Source organism: Ovis aries, chromosome 2 (genome assembly GCF_016772045.2).
Source record: "Ovis aries strain OAR_USU_Benz2616 breed Rambouillet chromosome 2, ARS-UI_Ramb_v3.0, whole genome shotgun sequence".
Classification (NCBI taxonomy): domain Eukaryota; kingdom Metazoa; phylum Chordata; class Mammalia; order Artiodactyla; family Bovidae; genus Ovis; species Ovis aries.
The window spans coordinates 157,016,115-157,038,321 of NC_056055.1; the positions used below are offsets into that span (position 1 = coordinate 157,016,115).

The 22,207-nt window shown below is 41.5% G+C and overlaps 2 protein-coding genes across 17 annotated transcripts in view; one reads left to right on the forward strand and one right to left on the reverse strand.

Annotated features, from left to right (window-relative positions):
• Positions 1-22,207, reverse strand: part of FMNL2 (formin like 2) — a 328,394-nt gene that overhangs the window by 47,540 nt on the left and 258,647 nt on the right. For all 16 annotated transcript variants that reach the window (XM_042243862.1, XM_060409919.1, XM_060409918.1 and 13 more), the window contains 3 exons: positions 20,423-20,531; positions 16,495-16,571; positions 14,484-14,577 (listed from right to left, as the gene is read on the reverse strand). In XM_042243862.1, the coding sequence (XP_042099796.1) occupies positions 14,484-14,577; positions 16,495-16,571; positions 20,423-20,531 (280 nt within the window). The remainder of the gene's footprint in view (positions 1-14,483; positions 14,578-16,494; positions 16,572-20,422; positions 20,532-22,207) is intronic.
• LOC101117395 (large ribosomal subunit protein eL21) lies at positions 6,643-7,214 on the forward strand. Its single transcript, XM_027964963.3, has one exon. The coding sequence runs from the start codon at positions 6,683-6,685 to the stop codon at positions 7,163-7,165; it is 483 nt and encodes a 160-aa protein (XP_027820764.1). The 5' UTR covers positions 6,643-6,682; the 3' UTR covers positions 7,166-7,214.

Below are 22,207 nucleotides of genomic sequence, written 5' to 3' on the forward strand. Positions count from 1 at the left end.
GCTGGACCATCATCAGGAACCACTGAGCCACTTTCCTGTTCTGAGCATCTTTCAGTCCAATGTCTGAATGAAAACTGAGTGGACTATATATTCCTGGCAGATCGGTACATAGTATAAAGAGCTGGGCAGGAGCCAAGCGTGAAAGGAGTGTGAAGTGGCTATGGATCTACCGTGAGCCAGAGCTACAGAGCATAAACCACGACTCCGGAGCGCAGGCTTTCACACACGCCCAAGCCAGGATGCTTTCAGCTTTCCCAGACGCGATGTTCCTAGGGGCAGGTACCCACAGCATGTCCACAAGCTCAGCCCGCCTGCTGGTTAGAGGAGCAGCAAGCTCCTTTAGATTTTTAAGTGAGATCTGGGCTTACAGGGGCTTCCCTGGTGGCTCAGATGGTAAAGAATCTGCCTGCAATACAGGAGACACATGTTCAGTCCCTGGGTTGGAGAGATTCCCTGGAGAAGGGAATGGCAGCCCGCTACAGTGTTCTTGCCTGGAAAAATCCCATGGACAGAGGAGCCTGCCGGGCAACAGTCCATGGAGTCACAAAGAGTCGGACATGACTAAGTGACTAACACTTTCACTTTCTGGGTTTAGAGACTGATGCAGCCATTTCCAGGCAGTCATAAAAGGGAACTAGAGACTAAAATCACAATGTAGGCTAAAATCACCGTAACTTATTAATATTTCTGTCCTAAGACTGTCACTATCTTATCAACTAGCCTAGGACACGTTACTTTTTGCTTGTGTTCATAAATTCTTGTACCTATCATTATCTAGGTGTCTTGTTTTAATATCTGTAGTCAAAGAAGCACTTTATCTTTATTTTTATATAGAATATATAGTCTATATACAATTCTAAAATTTTATATAGAATCATAAAATGGTAGAACTGGAAGGGATATAGAGACCATGTGACTAACTTGTCACCTAAAGCAAGACTTGCACACAATATACCAGACTCACCAGGGATCCTCTTCCTTCTTGCCTACCTGTGCGTCATGTGTTGGCTTCTTCTGAGAATCCCTGTAGCTCATTCTAGCCTGGTGCCTTTGTGGAGTTCAACTTCTTTAGTATAATCCTATTCTCTACTTGGAAAACACACACACACAATTCCCAGTCACCTCTGTTTAAGCCTGTTCTCTCATTCATTATCTTCAGTGCAGAACTAAGACTCTGATCTTGGACATTTTACCATCACTAAAAAAATTAACCTAAAAAGACAATTTTCTTCACCTGGAAAAAAAAAAAAAATCCCAGCTCTTATTTGTTCACTGTGGCTGTGTTTCCTTCTTAAATAAATTTATGCTGTCAGAATAGATTCTTATTCTCCACCTTATGTCCATCCCCAATTCAGAGGATCACGCTGTCTCTTGTCCACTTTTCCTCAGTTTTATGGCTTCATACCCACCATCATGGACACAGATTTGGTTCAGGGCCCAGTCATTTAATGTCTGACCTGCCTGTCTTCCAAACTCTAGCATCTCTGCCCTCTGTTTTTTTATGCAGGGATTGATAATTTTTAAGATATATCAGGATTGCATATAATGCCTTCTTAGATTTCCACAAAATCAAATAGAGTTGATATAAAAGCACTTTAAAAACTATAAAGTACTGTTGCTTCCCTTTCCATTTTCCTTTTCCCTCCTACTTACATCTGTCTTCCAGTTGAGATTTCTTTTTTCATCACAGTGAAGATTTTCTGAACCTCCACTATTCATCAGAACCTTAATTGTGATTGCCTCCTGTCATGCTTTATACTCTGTAACATGGGTCCCAGTCAGATATTTTTTTCTTGTAAACTAGCACATTTATTCCAACACATACCACCCCCAGGACAGACTTGCCCGTCTCTCTCTCTGCTCCCAGAGTTGCCTCCACTGACTAAATCAAGTCTCTTCCTTTGTAATTGTGCACAAGACTTCACGCCTCTCTTTGGACTCCATACAAACAGCTCAGATTATCTTGGGTTTTTTTGTTTGTTTGTTTTTTTAATATTTATTTATTCATTTGTCTGCATAGAGTCTTAGTTGTGGCATCTTAGTTGCCTGACCAGGGGTCGAACCTGCATCCCCTGCATTGCAAGGCAGATTCTTAGCCACTGGACCACCAGGGAATCCCATTCTTGGGTTTTACAAATAACTTCAAACATTCCAATAATCTACCCAATCAATAACTGTTTGACTAAGTTTGCCTTTTGGCAGAAGATTGAAGGTGTGTAGCAATTTGTGTAGAAGGTGTTTGATATGTGACAATATGTTATATACCACTATGAGCCTTGACAATATGTTATGTAACACTGGCTATGAGTTCAATGGATCGGTATAAAAATGCCAAGCTTGCCACTTACTAAAGTATGTCAGTTGGCCTATTTACTCTGAACCCCTCTTTGCTTATTCCTAATTTACTGGGTAGCGATTATCATTAGAGTAATATATGCTAGCCTGTCAGCACTCAGCAAATAAACGTAGCTTTACTATTACTGTACATGCATATGCCTTTTTAAAACACTTAACTAACATACTAGGTAAGATTTAAAACATGGAATAAAATGCAACACTTTCATGAACACTGCTCATGTTTTCTTTCTGAAGATGATTGTTTGTTAATTTAAAACAAACCAAAACAAAATCCTTGTGTACTGACTTTGGAGCCCAAATAAACGTGCTCATGTTTTAGAATTATTTAAATTTCAAATGAAATTTGAACTTCACTCATAAAGGTCAATCAGCATATTCATTGGCAAAAAGAACTAAAACTTTAGCTTAAATTATAAAAGGGAATAAAATTTTAAATATAAACACAACTCTAAGTTTTGAGTTATAGCTAATTTTAGCCCACATTTGGTCCTTAACTAAGTATTATTAAAGTCAGCCCTGTCTTTTTCAAAGCAATGGAAATTTTGTGGGACAAAAATCATGACTTTTATTTTCTGTCACACTCTCCTGATCTTACAACAATGTTTTTTCTCTGAGAAGAAATTTGCTCAACAATTCCCTAGAACTTCCAAAGAATTCTGCCTTACTAGTCCTGGGGAAAAAAAAAAAAAAAAGTGGCCATGAGCCATGCTTGTATTTTTGGAGAGATGTTACACAAAAGACAACTGCGCATCTTTAGAAAGGACAAGAGGAAGCCAAATGGAAAGTTCCTGGGAGGGAAAATCTCACTGTACACAACAGGGACATTTAACTACACAAGACAAAATGTTACCTCCCAAACATTACAAGCAGTAGAAATAAACATACATGCAAATTGAAAGTAACACTGCTACTCCAAACTCTTTCACTGGCTTCTCTTTAGGGCTTACTGCTGCTGCTAAGTCTCTTCAGTGGTGTTCGACTCTGTGCAACCCCATTGACAGCAGCCCACCAGGCTCCCCCATTCCTGGGATTCTCCAGGCAAGAACACTGGAGTGGGTTGCCATTTCCTTCTCCAATGCAGGAAAGTGAAAAGTGAGAGTGAAGTCGCTCAGCCATGCCCGACTCTTAGCAACCCCATAGACTACAGCCTACTACTATGCATAAATGGGCTTCCCAGGTGGCAGTGCAGTGGTAAAGAATCTGCCTGCCAATGCAAAAGGCAAAAGAAGCACAAGTTCGATCCCTGGGTCAGGAAGATCCCCTGGAGGAGGACATGGCAACCCAGTCCAGTATTCTCGCCTGGAGAATCCCATGGACAGAGGAGCCTGGCAGGCTACAGTCCACAGGGTCACAAAGAGTCAGACACGACTGAGCACACATACATCACTGTGCATAAATAATCTTTCCACTGTTACTCATAACACATGTATGTGCATATAACATGTATACATACAGATGCATAAATATGATTTGTCTTTTCCTAGTTAACAAATCTTTTTTTTTTACAAACACTTTCATAATTATTTTAACAGCTCTATTTGGATCTACAAGCTTATTTAGTAAGATGGTTTATGTGGTCCTATGTCTTGGCGTAGCCACTGCTTAGCCTAGACTTAACAACAACTAAAATAACCCATAATTCAAAATTATTTGACATTGAAAAGCAATTCTTTCTAGTTCCACTTATTTAAAACAACTTAAAAAAACAGCCAAACAAAAGGTAGAATACAAAAGTATACTTAAGTCAGGATGGGCAAGGAGGAGAGAGAATAGGGAGGCAGTGCTTTCACATGGAGAAGGCAATGGCCCCCACTGCCTGGAAAATCCTATGGATGGAGGAGCCTGGTAGGCTGCAGTCCATGGGGTTACGAAGAGTCAGACACGACAGAGCGACTTCACTTTCACTTTTCTGCATTGGAGAAGGAAATGGCAACCCACTCCAGTGTTCTTGCCTGGAGAATCCCAGGGACAGCAGAGCCTGGTGGGCTGCCATCTATGGGGTTACACAGAGTTGGACGTGACTGAAGTGACTTAGCAGTAGCAGCTTTCACATAGAAAAAGAAACCAAGGAGAGCCTACAATTAAAGATCCTTTAGCCTTACTCTGCAGAAAATACCAAATCCTGACCAGCAACTGAAAATTCCCATTCTAATGGTACTTGGTGATGATATTGCCAAAGTTAGAGGGGTTGTGACTCCAATTCTATTATCAACACACAGCAGAGTGCTTCATACCATTCTTATGTACCCACAACCAAAGCATCATCTCAATGTCAAAGAAACACCTCCCAGGTGAAACATCCATGTGGAGGGCCCTGAGCCAGCCTCTGCTTCAGATTCTCTGGAGCCTTAAAGCAATCATATACAGCTCTCTCTGCTTTCTCTCAAGATCTTTCATTACCTTCCTAGAATATAATATCAGGGCATGCAGGCCAACTGCTTTACAGTTGGCAAAGGGCACAAGAAATAGCATTTTACATGCATTAAAACAAGGAGGCAACACCCTATCTTTTTTTTTTTAAGTGGTTGCTACAAATGAAATAGAAGATGAAGATCCCTGTTGTGCAAAATTGCATTCAGTCTTGTGGAGAGAGACAAGGGTCTAATAAAAGTTGGGTTGAGAGGCAAAGCATCTCTACAAATGCTCACCAGAAATCACGATAATCTGCCTTGTACGTGTGGGCTCAGTCATGTCCAACTCTCTGCAACCCCATGGACTGTAGCCCACTAGGCTCCTCTGTCCACAGGATTCTCCAGGCCAGAAGACTGAAGCAGTTTGCCATTTCCTCCTCCAGGGGATCTTCCCGACCCAGGGATCAAACTCATATCTCCTAAGTCTCTTACATTTGGCAGGCAGGCTCTTTACCACTGTGTGCCCCAGGTATCATCATCTCCTGTACTTTTTTTAATTAAAATTTTAAAAAAAGCTTTCCCGGCCCACATCCCAGGAAAGTCCTGAAGATGTTAGAAATGAATGAATATAACCACTGGGGGAGCAGACAACTGTCAATGGAGGAAGAGGCCCAAGGAGTTGGGCCTATGAGTGTCAAAGTGTCTAAAAGAAACTTCAGACCCCACCCACAGCCCACTCTGTCAACCTGACCCACCCTGGGCCCACCCACCTGACTTCTGCAGCAAAATGTTACAGCCGGTTCTTTACTAACAGAGAGTCAACTGAAACGTCCACTGCTTGGAGAAGAGTGAGGAATATATCACCTGCTTTTTGTGACCTCAGGCCACTGGACAACAGGAAGTCTCTAGAGTAAGTCATGAGGGATTGGTTTCATGATCTGCTCGTAACTTTCTATCCCATCTGTTCTCTTCCCACAGCCTACCTTCTGTGAGACTGGACTTAAGGTGGACTGGAGATACAAGGTAAACTAACGTCCTGGAGGGCTCCCTAGGGCTCGGATGGTAAGGAATCAGCCTGCAATGCAGGAGACCTGGGTTTGATCCCTGGGCTGGATAAAATCCCCTGGAGGAGGGCATGGCAACCCATTACAGTATTATTGCCGGGATAATGCACATGGACAGAGGAGCCTGGTGGGCCACAGTCCGAGGGGTCACAAAGAGTTGGACACGGCTGAGCGACTAAGCACACAGCACACAAAGTCCTTGAAGGTTTATGAAGATGCCACGTTCTTCACATCAAGTGACATTTTTACCTGATGTGGTAGGCCACAGAGATGTCTAAGTCCTAATCCTATTACTGTGATTATTTACCTTATGTGTAAGGAAATATGCACTTTGAAGATATGATTAAGCCAAGGATATGGACATGGGTAGATTATCCTGGATTATCTGGGTGAGCCAAATATAATCACAATGGTCATTAAAGGAAGGAGGCCAGAAGAGAAGGGGCCATGAGCCAAGAATGGAAGCAACTTCTGGAAACCGAAAGGACAGGAAATAGATTCCCCAGGAGAACAGCATCCTACAGACTATATTTTATATACATACAACCAACAAAACTGCAAAATAATAAATTTGTGATGTTTTAAGCCACTAAAGCTTGTGGCAATTTGTTACAACAGTGACAAGAAATTAATATACCTGGTTAATTCTTATTCATCCTAAACTCAGCTCAGGCACCCTTTCCTACAGGAAGCATCCCCTGAAAGCTCAGACCCCGTATCTGCCCTCCGTCCTTCTCCTCCTCCTGGTTAGTTGTTCTTCTTTGCGAAGCACCTGGCATTTACCTTCATACAGCCTGGAGCAATGACTACAGAAATACTGGTTTCCTTAACTGGATTAGGATGGTCCCTCTTAAGGATAGAACTCTTAGCTTTTCGGCCGGAACCGCCATCTTCCAGTGATTCGCCAAGATGACCAACACAAAGGGAAAGAGGCGGGGCACCCGCTACATGTTCTCCAGGCCTTTCAGAAAACATGGAGTTGTTCCTTTGGCCACATACATGCGAATCTACAGGAAGGGTGATATTGTAGATATCAAGGGAATGGGTACTGTTCAAAAAGGAATGCCCCACAAATGTTACCATGGCAAAACAGGGAGAGTCTACAATGTTACCCAGCATGCTGTTGGCATCATTGTAAACAAACAAGTTAAGGGCAAGATTCTTGCCAAGAGAATTAATGTGCGTATTGAGCATATTAAGCACTCTAAGAGCCGAGATAGCTTCCTGAAACGTGTGAAGGAAAATGATCAGAAAAAGAAGGAAGCCAAAGAGAAAGGGACTTGGGTTCAGCTGAAGCGCCAGCCTGCTCCACCTAGAGAAGCACACTTTGTGAGGACCAATGGAAAGGAACCCGAACTGTTGGAGCCCATCCCCTATGAATTCATGGCCTGATGGGTGTAAAAATAAAGACCTGGACTGTACAAAAAAAAAAAAAAAAAAAGGATAGAACTCTTAATGGTCATACTTATTTCCAGTGTTTATCATTGTTTCTGACAGACAGGGGCACGGAAATGCTCATAATTTTTTTCCTGCAAGTTAGCATGACTCATCCTTTGATTCTCAGCAGGATAGCAGCCTTCGCTTCCTTACTCCACAATAAAGACTGAGATGATAGACAAGCAACTAGTTCCTCACCACGGGCTCAGTAACCCTATATAAATGGCTCCTTTCTCCTCCAAAAAAAAAGTAGTAACCAGTATTTTTCTCTCCAATGAAAAAGTTTATACAGTTTTTGGTTCTGAGGAGAAACCAAGTATTACATTGGGTGAAAAAGAAAAAATAGAAGAGGAACAGCTAAATGGATAAATTCTCAAAAAGTTATTAAGGTGAATTGTATTTTCCAAAGATGACCCCAGGAGTCTCTTCCACCCACATGTTCTTCTGCACTGTGACCCTTACCCTCCACCATCAAGAAGTCGAGTCATTGCCTTCCCCTTGGCATCTGGGTTGGCCTTAGGGACTCGCTTGTAACCCACAGAACATAGCAGAAGCGACACTGATGACTTCAGAGGAAAGTTCAAAAGACACGTTGTGACTTCTGTCTCTCTGAATGCCTGCTCTGCAGCTTCTCCCTCCTGGACACTCCCTGTGAGAGGCCAGCTGTCAGGCCACAAGAAGCTCCAGCCACAGGGAGTTCCACATGCAGGCAACTCTGGTTGACTCACAAACTCAGCCTTTGAGTCATCACAGCCCAGAAACTAGACATATGCACGAGAAAACCTCCAAGTGAAAGCCCGCCTCGTCAATCGGATCTTCCCTGATGAGACCCGAGATGCAAAGGCCCAAAGACAATTAACCATGGCATGCCCAGCCTGACCTCCTGACACACACAATCCATGAGTCTAAGAAGACTACGTTCGGAGTAATTTATCACGAGCAAGTAACAACTGCCTCAGTGAGTACACAGTCCAAAAGACAGTCACAGTGACTTTACTTCCCGATTCCTTCCAGACTCTTATTAGACTGACCTAATTCTGGCCTGCTAGGCTGAAATACACACATGCTCCAGAACTATCACTCCCAGAGTTTGAGACTTAAACGACTACTTTGCTTATAACTCAAGAAAAGACTGAAAAAACTAAGTACCCTGCCCTCTATGCTGAGAATTTTACCAGTGAATGAGTTATTCTGATGGCTTGTGCTGGGTTTATAATCCTATCCCCTTCAAATATTTGAGAGGTTAGATTAGATGGGATTAAACTCAGAAGGATGCTGGAAACACACCAGAATGTCTGCTCTCCTTCCTGCCCAATTGGGTCCACTGTAAATAAAACTTGACAGGCTTTCTTAAATCAACATAATCATGTGTAGCACAAGTGCTTTCAGATGCCCAGTAGCTAAACCACATCAGCTTACTTAGCAAGCCTTCTAGCAATAGGTGAAAAAAATAATGGCTCCTGCCAAGAGTGCTATGTCCAAGAGAATTGGTGGCCTCAAGTGACTCATTTCACAAGGCTCCATTTATCTGTGCTGGAAGGTCCAAAGTGGGAAGGCGTTGGGCCTTTAATAACCAAACTCAGGCCTCGGGTTTATTTGTTAAAGCCAGATGCTGTCATTTTGGAAGCAGATGAGAACACAGTTATAATCGATCTGGAATCCTGATGAATTCCAGGTGCACCTTCCAGCAGTCTGGGGAAGTGGGTAGCTCAAAGACCTCAGAGAATTTTTATTATTAGTGTCATAGTGAGCTATTCTGCTGCAGAGTCTGCACGGCCTCAGTACTTTTTCCTTGTGATTTAAAACAGGCATGCTTTTTTTGACCAACTTTTGGGGACACTTTCTTAAAGGCAATTTCTAAGCTACATCAAAGAATAAATATAGCAAAAAGAAATAGGCTGACCTAGAGCAAGGTCTAGGTAGGCAACCTCAGGGTTCCTAAGGGAAACTGAATTAAATACAGTGTTCTGACTCCAAAGTGGAGGCCAGTTGATGTCCTTAACCAGTTAAGCTAGCTTTATGACCCAGTGGGTTGCTAGCTGTGGTCCATGTCCTTTGAGAGAAAAGAAAAAGCATGACCAGAACCCCAAACAGTGTTTATGGTGTCCAGGCTTCAAGGTCGCAGCCTGAGTCCAACTACCTTTTAGGAATGCCTGCCTATTTTCCAGGCCTGTTTCTCCAGGCTCCTTATGACCTCTGTGCATTCCCTGACATCCTTCCAATCAACCCATCCTTCCAATCTTAGCCTAGACACTGCTAGGCTTAGTTTCTGCTTCTTGTAAACAAGACCCTGAACTAATGTAAATACCAACACAGCAACCTTTACTTTCAAATGTATTCTTTCTTCTGTCTGGTAGACCAAATGCTCATGAACATATATTGCTAGGTAACTAAGAAACCATCAGTTAGGGAAGATGACACTCTGTCCTTATACGTGGCTAAATTAGAAAAAAACAGATGACTCCTTGTTCTCACCCTAGTCCTCAATTCAGGACCATAAATTTTCACGAGATGTTTCAACATCACAACCAGATGTGTTAACTTCTTTTACTTAAAAAAAAAAAAAATAACTTTTTAAGGGAAAAGAATTCAAGGAGCATAAGAGATGACTAAAGGTTCAGTCATGTCACAAATGATGCTTGGCACAAGATTTATGTAATTACAAAGTTATGTAATTACAAAAAAGTTATGTAATTAAAACTTATTTATTATGATAAACATTGAGGTGATATATGTGCTTGCTCAGTGATGTCAGGCTTAGTCCCAAACCTCCAAACCCACCAAAAGCAACGTCTTGGGTTAATATCCTTCCCCACCATCTTGCGTGCCTGCTTAGTCAAGTCAGACTTTGGGATCCCATAGACTGTAGCCCGCCAGGCTCTTCTGTCCATGGGATTTCCCAGGGAAGAATACTGTAGTGATTTGCCATTTCCTCCTCCAGGGGATCTTCCCAACCCAGGGATCAAACCCACCTCTCCTGCGTCTCTTGCCTTAGCAGATGGATTCTTTACCACTGAGCCACCAGGGAAACCCTTCTCACCGTCAGATACTATTAAACTAGAAGTGCTATTTTCCTAAAATATGTACTTCAGATATTGTAAGACAACCCATAAGACTTCACTGCAAAAACACAGAAAATCACACTTGTTGGGATTTTAAATATTAACTGAAATATGATAAATTAACATAATCACATGTTAAAATCTGTCAAAAGCTAAAATATACTTTCTTTTCACTTACGTTTGAATTAATTAGTGGTAGTGAAATAGGAGAGAATGGATTTGCTGGCTCAAGAAGCAGAGAGGAAAAAAAATCGTGCTACCGACTTAAAATGTGTAGTCTTTAAATATGCTTTCAGCATCTGGTGCCACATTGCAGCAGTATGCTCAGCTATGTTCTAACAGTGATCCAAGCCCAGAGGGTCTGGCTGCTGCTGCTACTGCTGCTAAGTCGCTTCAGTCGTGTCCAACTCTGTGCGACCCCATAGACGGCAGCCTATCGGACTCCCCCATCCCTGGGATTCTCTAGGCAAGAATACTGGAGAGGGTCTGGCACTCTAATGCATATTACTTTATCTTCAAAAATAGATATCAATACCTGATGTTGAAGCCCTCCAGTCTTCAACTGGTGGGTTAATCTCTTCATTTTTCTCTAAGGAGATGAATGGAATCCCACTTACTAAATGAGATAAAAGCATGAAAAACAATCTTCTTGAGGGCAAAGACCCTGCCATGGTCCTCCTCCCGAGGATTCTGGTGGCTGTCTGTGTTCTCTCTGCTATGGGCAGCTCAATAGGCATTTCTCATTGACCAAGATTCTACCTGCACTGGGCATCTGAGACCATAAGGACAACTTTTCCTAGTCAGGAACAACTGCCTCCCAAACCTCCCTAAACCCAAGATTTCAGTGACATTTTGCTAAAATGACTGAAGAATATACTGTTCACTGTGACATATATGGGGGGAAAAAATCCCCTCACATAAAGATAGAAGCAAAAGAGAAAAGAAATTCAGAAGATGCTGACCTGTGGGTGGCATTCTATTCTTTTAAAACAAAGATCAACATAAACTAACACAAATATTCAAACCTCAGATTGAACAGATAAATAAGTAGATTCTCTTCTCACATACCCCTAAGAATGTAGATTCTGGTTATTAGGATAATCCTTCTCCTGGCCTGTCTACATGAATACCACAGCTTGAGGTCAGCACAAGCCAAGAGCACACACAGAACCAGCACTGTCCTTGTCCCCTCTCCCATGTGACATGGTTTGTTTTCTCTGAGAAGCAACTGCTGGCCCAAGGAGACATCAGAATTTAAACACCCACCATCGTTCATAAGAAATTACACAAATGAGGGAGATCTGGGTTAAAGCTCTACAAATTCAGAGTCAACACTTACTTCTCTGTACTACTAACCAGCTATAAGATTTAGGATTACTTTTTGTTTTTCTCAACTGAGTACACATAATGCCCTAAATGGCTAAACCATATACAATTCTGATACCAGATAGTTAAAACTCAACTCTGTAAGTCTTTTGTATTATGTGTAAGAAAGGCACTCTACCTTATCTAAGAGAAAACAAATTTAACATTCATCTCATGATTTACTGGTTTCAACAAATACTGACTCCACTGCTGCTGCTGCTAAGTCGCTTCAGTCGTGTCCGACTCTGTGCGACCCCATAGACGGCAGCCCACCAGGCTCCCCTGTCCCTGGGATTCTCCAGGCAAGAACACTGGAGTGGGTTGCCATTTCCTTCTCCAATGCATGAAAGTGAAAAGTGAAAGGGAAGTCGCTCAGTTGGGTCTGACTCTTAGCGACCTCATAGACTGCAGCCTACCAGGCTCCTCCATCCATGGGATTTTCCAAGTAAGAGTACTGGAGTGGGGTGCCAAGGCCTTCTCCGAAATACTGACTCTCTACAGTTATAATTTCAAGGCATAATTTGATCTGCAGTAGAATCAGTTGCTTGTTATTATTAGCACAGTTATATCCACATTGCACAGATTCTTTACCAGCTGAGCCACAAGGGAAGCCCAAGAATACTAGAGTGGGTAGCCTATCCCTTCTCCAGGGGATCTTCCCAACCCAGGAATCAAACCAGGGTCTCCTGCAATGCAGGCAGATTCTTTACCAACTGAGCTATTCAGGGAAGCCCAAGGAAGCCCAGTGACAAGGGTCACTGATAACTGTATAGTGAGTGCTTCCAGTGTGGAAAAGACTTTTCAGCCTTTTCAGCATGTGATATGATCTAATGACAAAGATTTTCAAGTTCGGTTAGCTTCACATGCTGTTTTACTTTCATTTTAGACCCATCCACCCACTATCTCCTTATTTATAAATATAAGTTTTACATCCTGTTTATGACATATAAAAACATTCACAGACAAGCACTCACACATTCTTCTCTCTCAAGACTATGTGTTTTATGGGACAGGGTGCTTGGGGCTGGTGCACTGGGATGACCCAGAGGGATGGGATGGGGAGGGGGGGTTCAGGACGGGGAACACATGTATACCCGTGGCTGATTCATGTCAAAGTATGGCAGAGCCACTACAGTGTTGCAGAGTAATTAGCCTCCAATTAAAATGAATACATTTATTTAAAAAGAGACTCTATGTGTTTTGGAAGCCAGAATATGAATTTAAAGATTCACTACTATTCTTCATCATTTTCTTAGAACCCAGATATTTTTTTTACTACTAAGGTTGAATACAGAAAAAGACAGTATTAGGTTCTGTCCATGGTTGGAATTAGCAAAATGGATAATATGAAAATCTAAAAGCAGTGACAGCAGGGGAGGAAGGCCATGTAAATAAAGAGGCAGGAGGACCGTTCTCCCTGTTGACAGAAGCATCTTTGAAGCTCGCCAGCCCATGAAGAGGATTATGTGTCAGTCATTAGTATACCTGTCAGCTGCGGTAGTGAATCCAATTAAGGGAGCAGAGCGGGAGCATGGGCTCCTAGGTCCTGTCTCAGGATCCTGATACATAACCAGGTCCAAACATCACCCGAAACAGAAGTTCAAAATCAGGAGCACCAAATCTTAACCCCAGCTTTTCTACTTGTCTGACCATGGGGCCATGGGCAAACGATATATTTGAAATTTTATTCTCCTATGACATGGAGATATTAACACTTGTCTATAAGAACCAAACAATTTCATGTTGTATCTGGCAAGCCGCCAGCACACAGTAGGTCCTCAATAAATACTCCAAATAGTTGTGTTCTACCCTAGAGGGTCCCAGGAAAGACGAGAGAGAGTTTGGAAGTCCCTCTGAGATCTGGATTTTTCATCCAGCTTGGGTCTTAAGCCAAAAGCATCTGAAATCAAATGGGATTACCAGGATAAAAGGCACACCTTGGCTGATGTTCCTATTATAACCTGGGGCTCCAAGTGCCTTCCATTGCTTTTGTGACGTCCCACCTCAAAGTAGCCTCAGATGTTAGACACATACACGGGAGTTGGCAGGCACCCTTCTTGGCTACAGAATGCTGCATGCCACCACCAAAGGAACCTGGCTGTAAGTTCAGTTGTGATGTCTTGCTGTTTTGGTTCAGAATCCCTGGTGTCACATTATCTGTGTGTAATTGTTTCTTCATTTGTTGTCATTTCGTTTCCATTTCAAACATGCATGTACACTGGTTTATTGTTTTCATGTGACAGGACTGCTTGATTAAGATTACAAACTGCTAAAAATCAGTGTCTGTATTTATTCGATCAGTTCCTCGTGCATCTAGCAAAGCAGGAATCATACATGTGATTTGAGGAAAGTAACTATGATGAAAGAGCTCATAAAATGTACAAGGCGGATGCTCAAGTAACAAATGGAAACCACATACGTCTAACAAAACCGGTTTTCAGACTTGGCTATTTCATATTCTCCATAGGAAAAGGAGTGCTACAAAGAGTTTTTAATTCTTCTTGGAAATGGGACAGCCAAGAAAGCTTAATGCATCCATTTAAGATATTTAGACCAAGTTCATTACTTCTCCCTGAGTGACATTTGAGAAAATTAACAATTATATCTTTGGGCCCTAGAATAAATAACAAGTAAACCATGGTGGTGGACGTTAACTAGACTTATTGCTGTGATCACTTTGCAATATATACGAATATCAAATTACTATTACTATGTTGTACACATGAAACTATTATATGTCAATTCTATTTCAATAACACACACACAAAAGGTAAATCATTCTGTTCAAAGATGTCCAAATAGAAGGTGCTTATGTGAACATACTTTTTAAGATGAGAATATCCTACCTCCTTAAAGTTGTCAAATGCTGATAAAATGATCTCATGCCCGCCTCTGACAAGACAAACGGCTGCCAACAGCTCTAAGACAAGGGCTTTTGTCCTGTTAAAACAAGAAGGAAAAAACTCACAAATCAGTGAAAGGGAATGAACGATGAGTCAGCTGTTCCTTCCAAGATGAATAAGATAATAAATATTTGCCAGTGTATTTTTTTTAATGTTTATTAATTAAGGCACAGTTATATTAAAACACACACATTTTATTTTTTTTTAAACTTTTTATTTTTACTTTACTTTATAATACTGTATTGGTTTTGCCATACATTGATATGAATCCACCACGGGTGTACATGTGATCCCAAACATGAATCCCCCTCCCACCTCCCTCACCACAACATCCCTCTGGGTCATCCCCGTGCACCAGCCCCAAGCATGCTGTATCCTGCATTGGACATAGACTGGAAAACACACACATTTTAAAACCTTTACGATCTTCCACACATGTGGCTTCTCTGGGGTAGCAAGTTTGCAAGGCATATTTCCCACTCCCAGGATTACAAGTTACTTAGAAATGAAAATAAATTCTGGGAAGATTCAGTCTTTTTGTTCTATCATCAAGTGACATTGTTAATATGGTCGAAAAAGTATTTTTTAATGAGTTAAAGAAGATAGGAAACACAGAATTTTCAGTAAAATCACCCATTGGATAAACATTTTCTCTGGTTCTGAGTCAAAGATATAACATTTGCTGAAAAAGTTCAAAATCCACTGAAATCAATGTCCTGTTAATACACTGCAAATCTGCTAATTTGCAGTGGCTCCATACAAGTCTCCCATGATAATGCAAGCTTCCAAAACTACTTCTTCCCATACAGGATCTGAAAGGAGCTGGCTTACAGCTGTGCTAATACAAGAATATTTTCTCTGACTCAAGAAAATAAAACTTCATCTAAAATATTTTTAGAAGGAGAACCTTAGAGATACAATCTAAGTTTTCAAACACAATGTCAAGGACAGCATCATTTCTTCAGAGTATGATTACTTCAGTATTTCATCTTTTTTCTGGAATAAAAGCTATTGCCAACCTCTAAACAAAGATCATTCTGAAAACCCACAGTATCAATTGTCTTAAGAAAAATGAATAATGACTTCCCTCAGTGTCAGATAGAGAGACAAAGACGCATGACTAGTTGGGATTCTAGTAAACTTAAGGAAGCAAGCACAAAGTTGCAAAGGTGTTCATCAGGGAAAGTATGAAATAATAATAGTCAACATTTAAATAGGATTTACAGTTTGCATTGCATTTTCAATCACAAAGGGTGTAATTTCTAATCACATTTTTTAGCTGAATGAACAGTTTTCAGATGTGCAATCTTGTCAGAGAGATCTGATAAAAGGGAGTAACAGTGTGAAACTAGACATGCTTTAGAACAGAAAAGGCATTATACGAACTAAAATAAATAGATGAAGACAGGCTTTTGGAGGTAATCGGTGAAATGAATAGTATATGGCACTTGCCTTTATAGGAAAGTGAACATGAAAAGAAACCTGCATGCAGTTATGTTTGTTTTGTGGTGTTTTCTGTTTGGTTTGGTAATAAAAGTTACATGTGTAAGGATTGCAAATGAAGTGTGGACAAGCGGTAGTAGTTTTAGTGAGCTTTCAACACCAAGTGGTGTGGCTAGGGCTGTATCAAGACTCTTCCTGGATCCAAGCCTGACAACCTGGCAGCTTCAAGCTCTTCACCAAGTTTTGCTAAATTTGAAAGGATGCTGAGAACCAGGCCTCAAGAGGAATGAAAGCCTGAAGAGAAGGGCCAGAGTTGTCACCAGTTTCTCAACTCCACGACATGTAAAACTGTAACATTGATGAAAAGAAAATTCTACTTAGCCAAGGAGTCTACTGGCAATCCGAATTCAAAAAGTCACTCCTGAAAGTTTCCAAACTCCAATCTGATTCTTGACGAGCTCTCTGCTGTCCCTAGTTTGATTAAGATTTGGACAGTATGAATCCAGCTTACCTTGGATTCTTGTTGTTCAGGCTTAGTGCAATCTCGTTGACAGCATGTGGGTGAGACATGACCATGTTGAAACCATACTGAAACGGATATGAAAACACAAAGCATTACGAGCTATTTGAGAGAAGTGCCAATGTCGATTAAAAAGCAAAAACCTGAAGTTTCTACCTAATGTAATTTTATATCATCATAAGTACACTTATGTCTCTAGCACAGTGTCTGCACGTATTTCTCTATGAAAAATTTCAGGAATGATGTTATTATCAAGGTACTATATTCCCATTCTCTATGAATAAACTATATGTGTCTCTATCAAAATGATGAAAAGGCTCCAATCCTGCTGTTTGGAAAAGTCAACAAAACACCAGCTCTCTGGGCCTCACTCCAGGTCAATTTATTCTGAATCTCCAGGATGGGGCCTAGCATGTGAATTTCTTTGAGCTGACTTCACTACGCAGCAGGGTTGACGACCACCACCTCTAATCCCTTCTCTATCAGCAATGGCTCTTAGGACCCAAAGCCTAGGGAAAACCTGCTTTGCTCTGAGACATGTTACCTCGTCCTTCTATAAAATGAACAAAGCTCAGTAAAAGGATCAAGAGTCATTCTCAATTCTGCCAAGTTGAGGAATTATTCCTTTTCCTGCAAACTCTCAGCTCATGACCTTATTTCCAATTACACCCAGAAAACACAAGCAATTAGGAAAAAAAAACTTCCAAAAAAGCTCCCACCACCACATCAATACACCCACACAGATCTGTGGCTTCCCTCCTTACTTCTTCCTAAAGATGAACTCTCCACGCTCCCATCTAAGGCCCTTCCCCTACTTGAGCTCTTGATTCCAATCCCTCTTACTACTCAAGAACATTATCAGTCATGTCTGACTCTTTGTGACCCCATGGACTGTAGCCCACCAGGCTCCTCTGTCCATGGAATTCTCCAGGCAAGAATACTGGAGTGGGTTGCCATGCCCTGCTCCAGGGGATTGTCCCGACCCAGGGATCAAACCCAGGTCTCCTGCACTGCAAGTTGAGTCTTTACCATCTGAGCCACCAGGGAAGACCAAAGAACATCATATGCTCCAGCAATTCTCCCATTCCCCCATCATTATTTTTCTCTCTGACTCATGACCATTAGCATAAAAAACATGATGCAAATTCTTTTATCTTAAACAACAAAAACAGAATCTCTCTGAACCCTACAACCTGTGTCCAGCCACTGTCTCATTTTTCTGCTATTCTTTTACAGCAAAATTCTAAAACACTCATGGTCTCCAATTCCTCTCCTCCTATTCTCTCTCAACACCATGTCCATCGGGCATTGCATCCCCACCATTCCAACCAAACTGTATCAAGATGACTCAAGACTTGCACTTTGCTAGAGCCCATGCCATAACTTCATCTTACAAGACTCAGCAGCAGCACTGGGCACAGCCAACCACTCTCTCTCCTGGACCCGGCTCCTACTTCTCGGCTGCTTCCCGGTCAGTCTAGCTAGTACTTCCTCATCTCATTGACTTTAAACAGGGTGCCCAAAGTTATTTGAGACCCAGCTTATTCTTTGCTTCTCAGTCTATCCCTGCTGATCTCTTTCACTCCCCCATCTTAATAGGCCAGCTACTGACTCTCAAACTTGTAGCTCCAGCCCAGACCTCCAGACCCTGAACTCCCGACTGGCATTTCTGACCACCTATTTAAGATCTCTATTTAGACGTCTATGCACATCTCACAGTTAACATCTCTCCAACTGGAATACTAATAAGGTCTCCCAAATCTGCTCATCCTGCAGCCTTCCACGTCTTAGCAGATGGCAACTCCATCTCAGAGGTGCCCAGGACAAACCGCTGAGAGCTGTCCTTGACTCCTCACCACATCCCCACTGCTACTGCCCTTACCACCAAAACAAAGTCAGAGTCTGGCCACCTCTCTTCACCTCTGCTGCTATTACCTTGGTTCATACCACCATCAACATTCACCTAAATTAACGCAACAGCCTTCTAAAAGGTCTACCTCCTTTCGTCTTTGCCCCCTGGAGTCTATTCTAACAAAGAGGCCAGACGGATCATGCTAAATGCCAGTGACAGATCAAGTCACACTTTTCCTCAGAACCCTTCAATGGCATTCCAGCCAGCATGAAGCCAATGTCCTTTCAATGACTTAAAGCCCTACATAATCAAGACCCCTCTGTAACTTCAGATTTCACCTTCTGCTCCTCTTCACTTACTCATCCTGATCCAGCCAAACTGACCTGCGCACACCAGACCTATTCCTGCCTCAGCAACTTTTGCACTTGCCCTTCTCTCTGACTATAATTTTCTTTCTTAAATATTCCTTACCTTGTTCCCTTATTCTAGTTGTTACATAAATGTTACCTTCTCCATGACACTTTTCTGGCTAGCCTATTTAAAAATGAACTCGCATTTTTGGCACTTATTCTTATTGCTTGATTATTTTTTCTACAGGACTTAGTTCTCTGGAGCCAGTCTTCCTCAGTTCAAATCCGAGTTCACTGCTTATAGCCACACTTAACTTCTCTGTGTTTCAGTTTCCTCATGAGTACAACGGGACAGTAATATTACCAATCTCACAGGATTCTTTTGAGGCTTAAATGAAGTAATAGGTTTTAAAGTCCTAGACTGTAGGAAGCACTGTGTAAGTGTCAGCTTCTATTTCATCACTATTATTATCTGGAGTGCTATATATAGTTCACCAATTGTCTATCACTGTCTCCTCTCAATAGAAAGTAAGTTCCCTGGGGTATTTATTTTTTTGCTGCTGTGTTCCCTACGCTAGAATAGGGTCTCGGAGAAGGCAACGGCACCCCACTCCAGTACTCTTGCCTGGAAAATCCCATGGACGAAGGAACCTGGTAGGCTGCAGTCCATGGGGTCACTAAGAGTCAGACATGACTGAACGACTTTACTTTCACTTTTCACTTTCATGCATTGGAGAAGGAAATGGTAACCCACTCCAGTGTTCTTGCCTGGAGAATCCCAGGGACGGAGGAGCCTGGTGGGCTGCTGTCTGTGGGGTCGCACAGAGTCGGACACAACTGAAGCGACTTAGCAGCAGCAGCAGCAGCAGAATAGGGTCTATCAGGCAATGCTCAAAAAAATTAATTGACTGGAAGAATAAAGGCATGTTTCCCTTCTTAAATTTAATCTGGCAAGTTTATGTTGGGTTTGAACTCTAATACTGATCTATGTATTTACCATCAGCTTCTATTTGGACCCATCTATAGAATCTGTGTCAATGGAGATAAAATCCTATTTTCTTATTTGAACCATGTCTAAATTCTCAGCCGTGGTTCGATTTTATAACTATACCTTTGACCCTTCCGTTCACCATAGATACTCCAGGCTCTAATTCCTACTCTGTCATTAGGATTAATCCCACATACTGTAATTAGTAACTCCCAATGTTTCTCAGAGTGAAGATAATCTGTATCAGTCATCTAAGGAGGACTCTGCTCTTCTACCAAGCATCCTCTAAGTGCTTCTCATGAAGATTAGGAACCACAGAGTCCAACACATAGTAATTATAATTCCTTGCCTGTCATCACATAACTCTTTGAGGAACAACAACCTACCCAGTGTGTGGTTATTCATTCCCAGGTTCCTAAAGTTGTTCCATTATTGCCCCAAACCAGTGGCTTACTCTGTCTCTAATAGTCACAAACACTTACCAAGTAATCTAAACAAGCTTACCACTGGAGGAGGAAAATGTCTTCCCTTTAAATATATTATACATCAGAAATGCTAACTAAAAGGGCAATGAATTACGAGCAGTAGAAGGAACCAGACCTTTCTTCTCTAAAAAACTTCATTAAATCCTGATATTTACTTCAAATAGAAATACAAAGATACCAAAGAGAACAACAGTTAGTCTGATGATTTCAGGTTTTTTTTTAAGTATTATAAACAGAAACATACCTGATAATTCATGATGGCACGTAAACACATGATACAGACATGCACGTCATCTTTCTTACTCACTAATCTTGAATTTTTCAGGGTTCTTCTGCTTGGCAAAGTATTGTATCTACAAATAAAAAGGGACACTTCTATAAAACTAAGGATTACTTTCTTAGCATGGGCAGATGCACTTTAAAAATGGACACTGTTCTCTATTTGTTCCTACACCTAAATGAAGATTGCAAGTCAAACCACCACTAACGAACCCATCAAGCAGCACAAGCAGCCCATCACCACAAAACTGTTTCCACTGTGGGGTCTAGACAATGTCGTGCAGTTGTTATCATCTTGTCAGGCCATATACCCGTGGACAGTGATGCTCAACTCCACTCACAGCATATAACAAATCAGACTGTACATGAGACTCATCAACAAGCCAGGCTCTAATGTGCAGACCAAGCTAGATTTTCAGACATGACATGCACGCAGATTACATATGTGAACAAGTGAAGGGCTAAAACTCAGCTTGTACAGAGATCTCCTATCATCTGACCCAATTTTAACTGTACCTTCCCATCACTGCTTTTAAGAGTCCCTGTTTCAGAGTTTAAGCCTAGGCAAGGTCATACAGCTGTCATATCAGCCTGTGATACAGAATTTTAATATGCAAAACCTAAATAGTATCCATATGCCCCCACACCCTCACCCAAACTCCGGTCTAGCAGCTAAAACTAAGATAGAAACGTGGTGACATTTCAAATGGTTAGGATGTTACAACGTCGGGGTTCATTCTGGAGAGCCTACATTACTAGGCCTTAGTTCTCCCTTCTGCAGATTTATCAGAGTATACCAGGCATAGAGAGTGACAGTGTAAGACAGGGGAATTAGAAAGATGGCAGTTCTAAGGGTTTCATTATGAGCCTTAAATGACAGCTTCAGAGGAAAAACAGGTAAGTTTTCTCTGCAACTCCAAGCCTGAAACGAAAACAAGTTTCAAAAGCCGTCAACTACTTTCTGAGAGTCAGTGACAGAAATGCTCCACAAAAGCAGCTATAGACCTTCCCTCTCCTTGAATTAAGCTAGTTAAAAAATTTTAAGGAAGCCATGATTAATATTAACTGCTTTCAGAAGTCTCACAGGTGCAGACTAAGAGTTGAAAACTGAATTGACAGGTTTGTCTCCAACAGTTCAGCTGAGCAGAACTTTGACATTTTCTATTCAAAAACTATCAAACAGAAAAAAAGATGACTCATTTACATAAGCCTACTAATGAGCCAAAGAAATTTTTGAAAAGCACCCCAGTAAGTCACTTGCCTCAACATACCTGACTGTGCAAAATCTGGTTTGCTCATGCTACTTTTAAGGAATGTTTTTTTCTAAGGACTGTCTTGCTTTCCTCACCCTGGAAAACAACGTTTCAGCAATGGAAGATAGCCTAATTCAGTTTTGAATGCAAAAACAAAGTTCAGGAAACACATTCAGATTTCGCTGTTAGTAAGCCTAATTTCAAATTCTAAAATATAGTTTTAAAAGGTGTTGCACTCTGTCATAACTCCAGCCCAAGCATGATGGCTGACATACCTGACCGAGGTCTCGAAGAATCTGGGCTGCTTCACAACCACATGACTAGTCTAACCCAAGAATCTGTAATCTTCTTAGTCTATACCCAAAGTTCTCTCCCTTCCTCTGCCCTTCTGAATTTATTTTAACCTCAGGTTTGTATTTCTTATTTCTAACTCTCTCTCTAATGTAAAACAGACAAATGATTAGTGTAAAACAAAGAAATCTGAGTTTTAAAAAAGA

Coding starts and splice junctions, on each gene's coding strand:
- LOC101117395 (XM_027964963.3), top strand. CDS start 6,683: ATGACCAACACAAAGGGAAAGAGGCGGGGCACCCGCTACATGTTCTCC.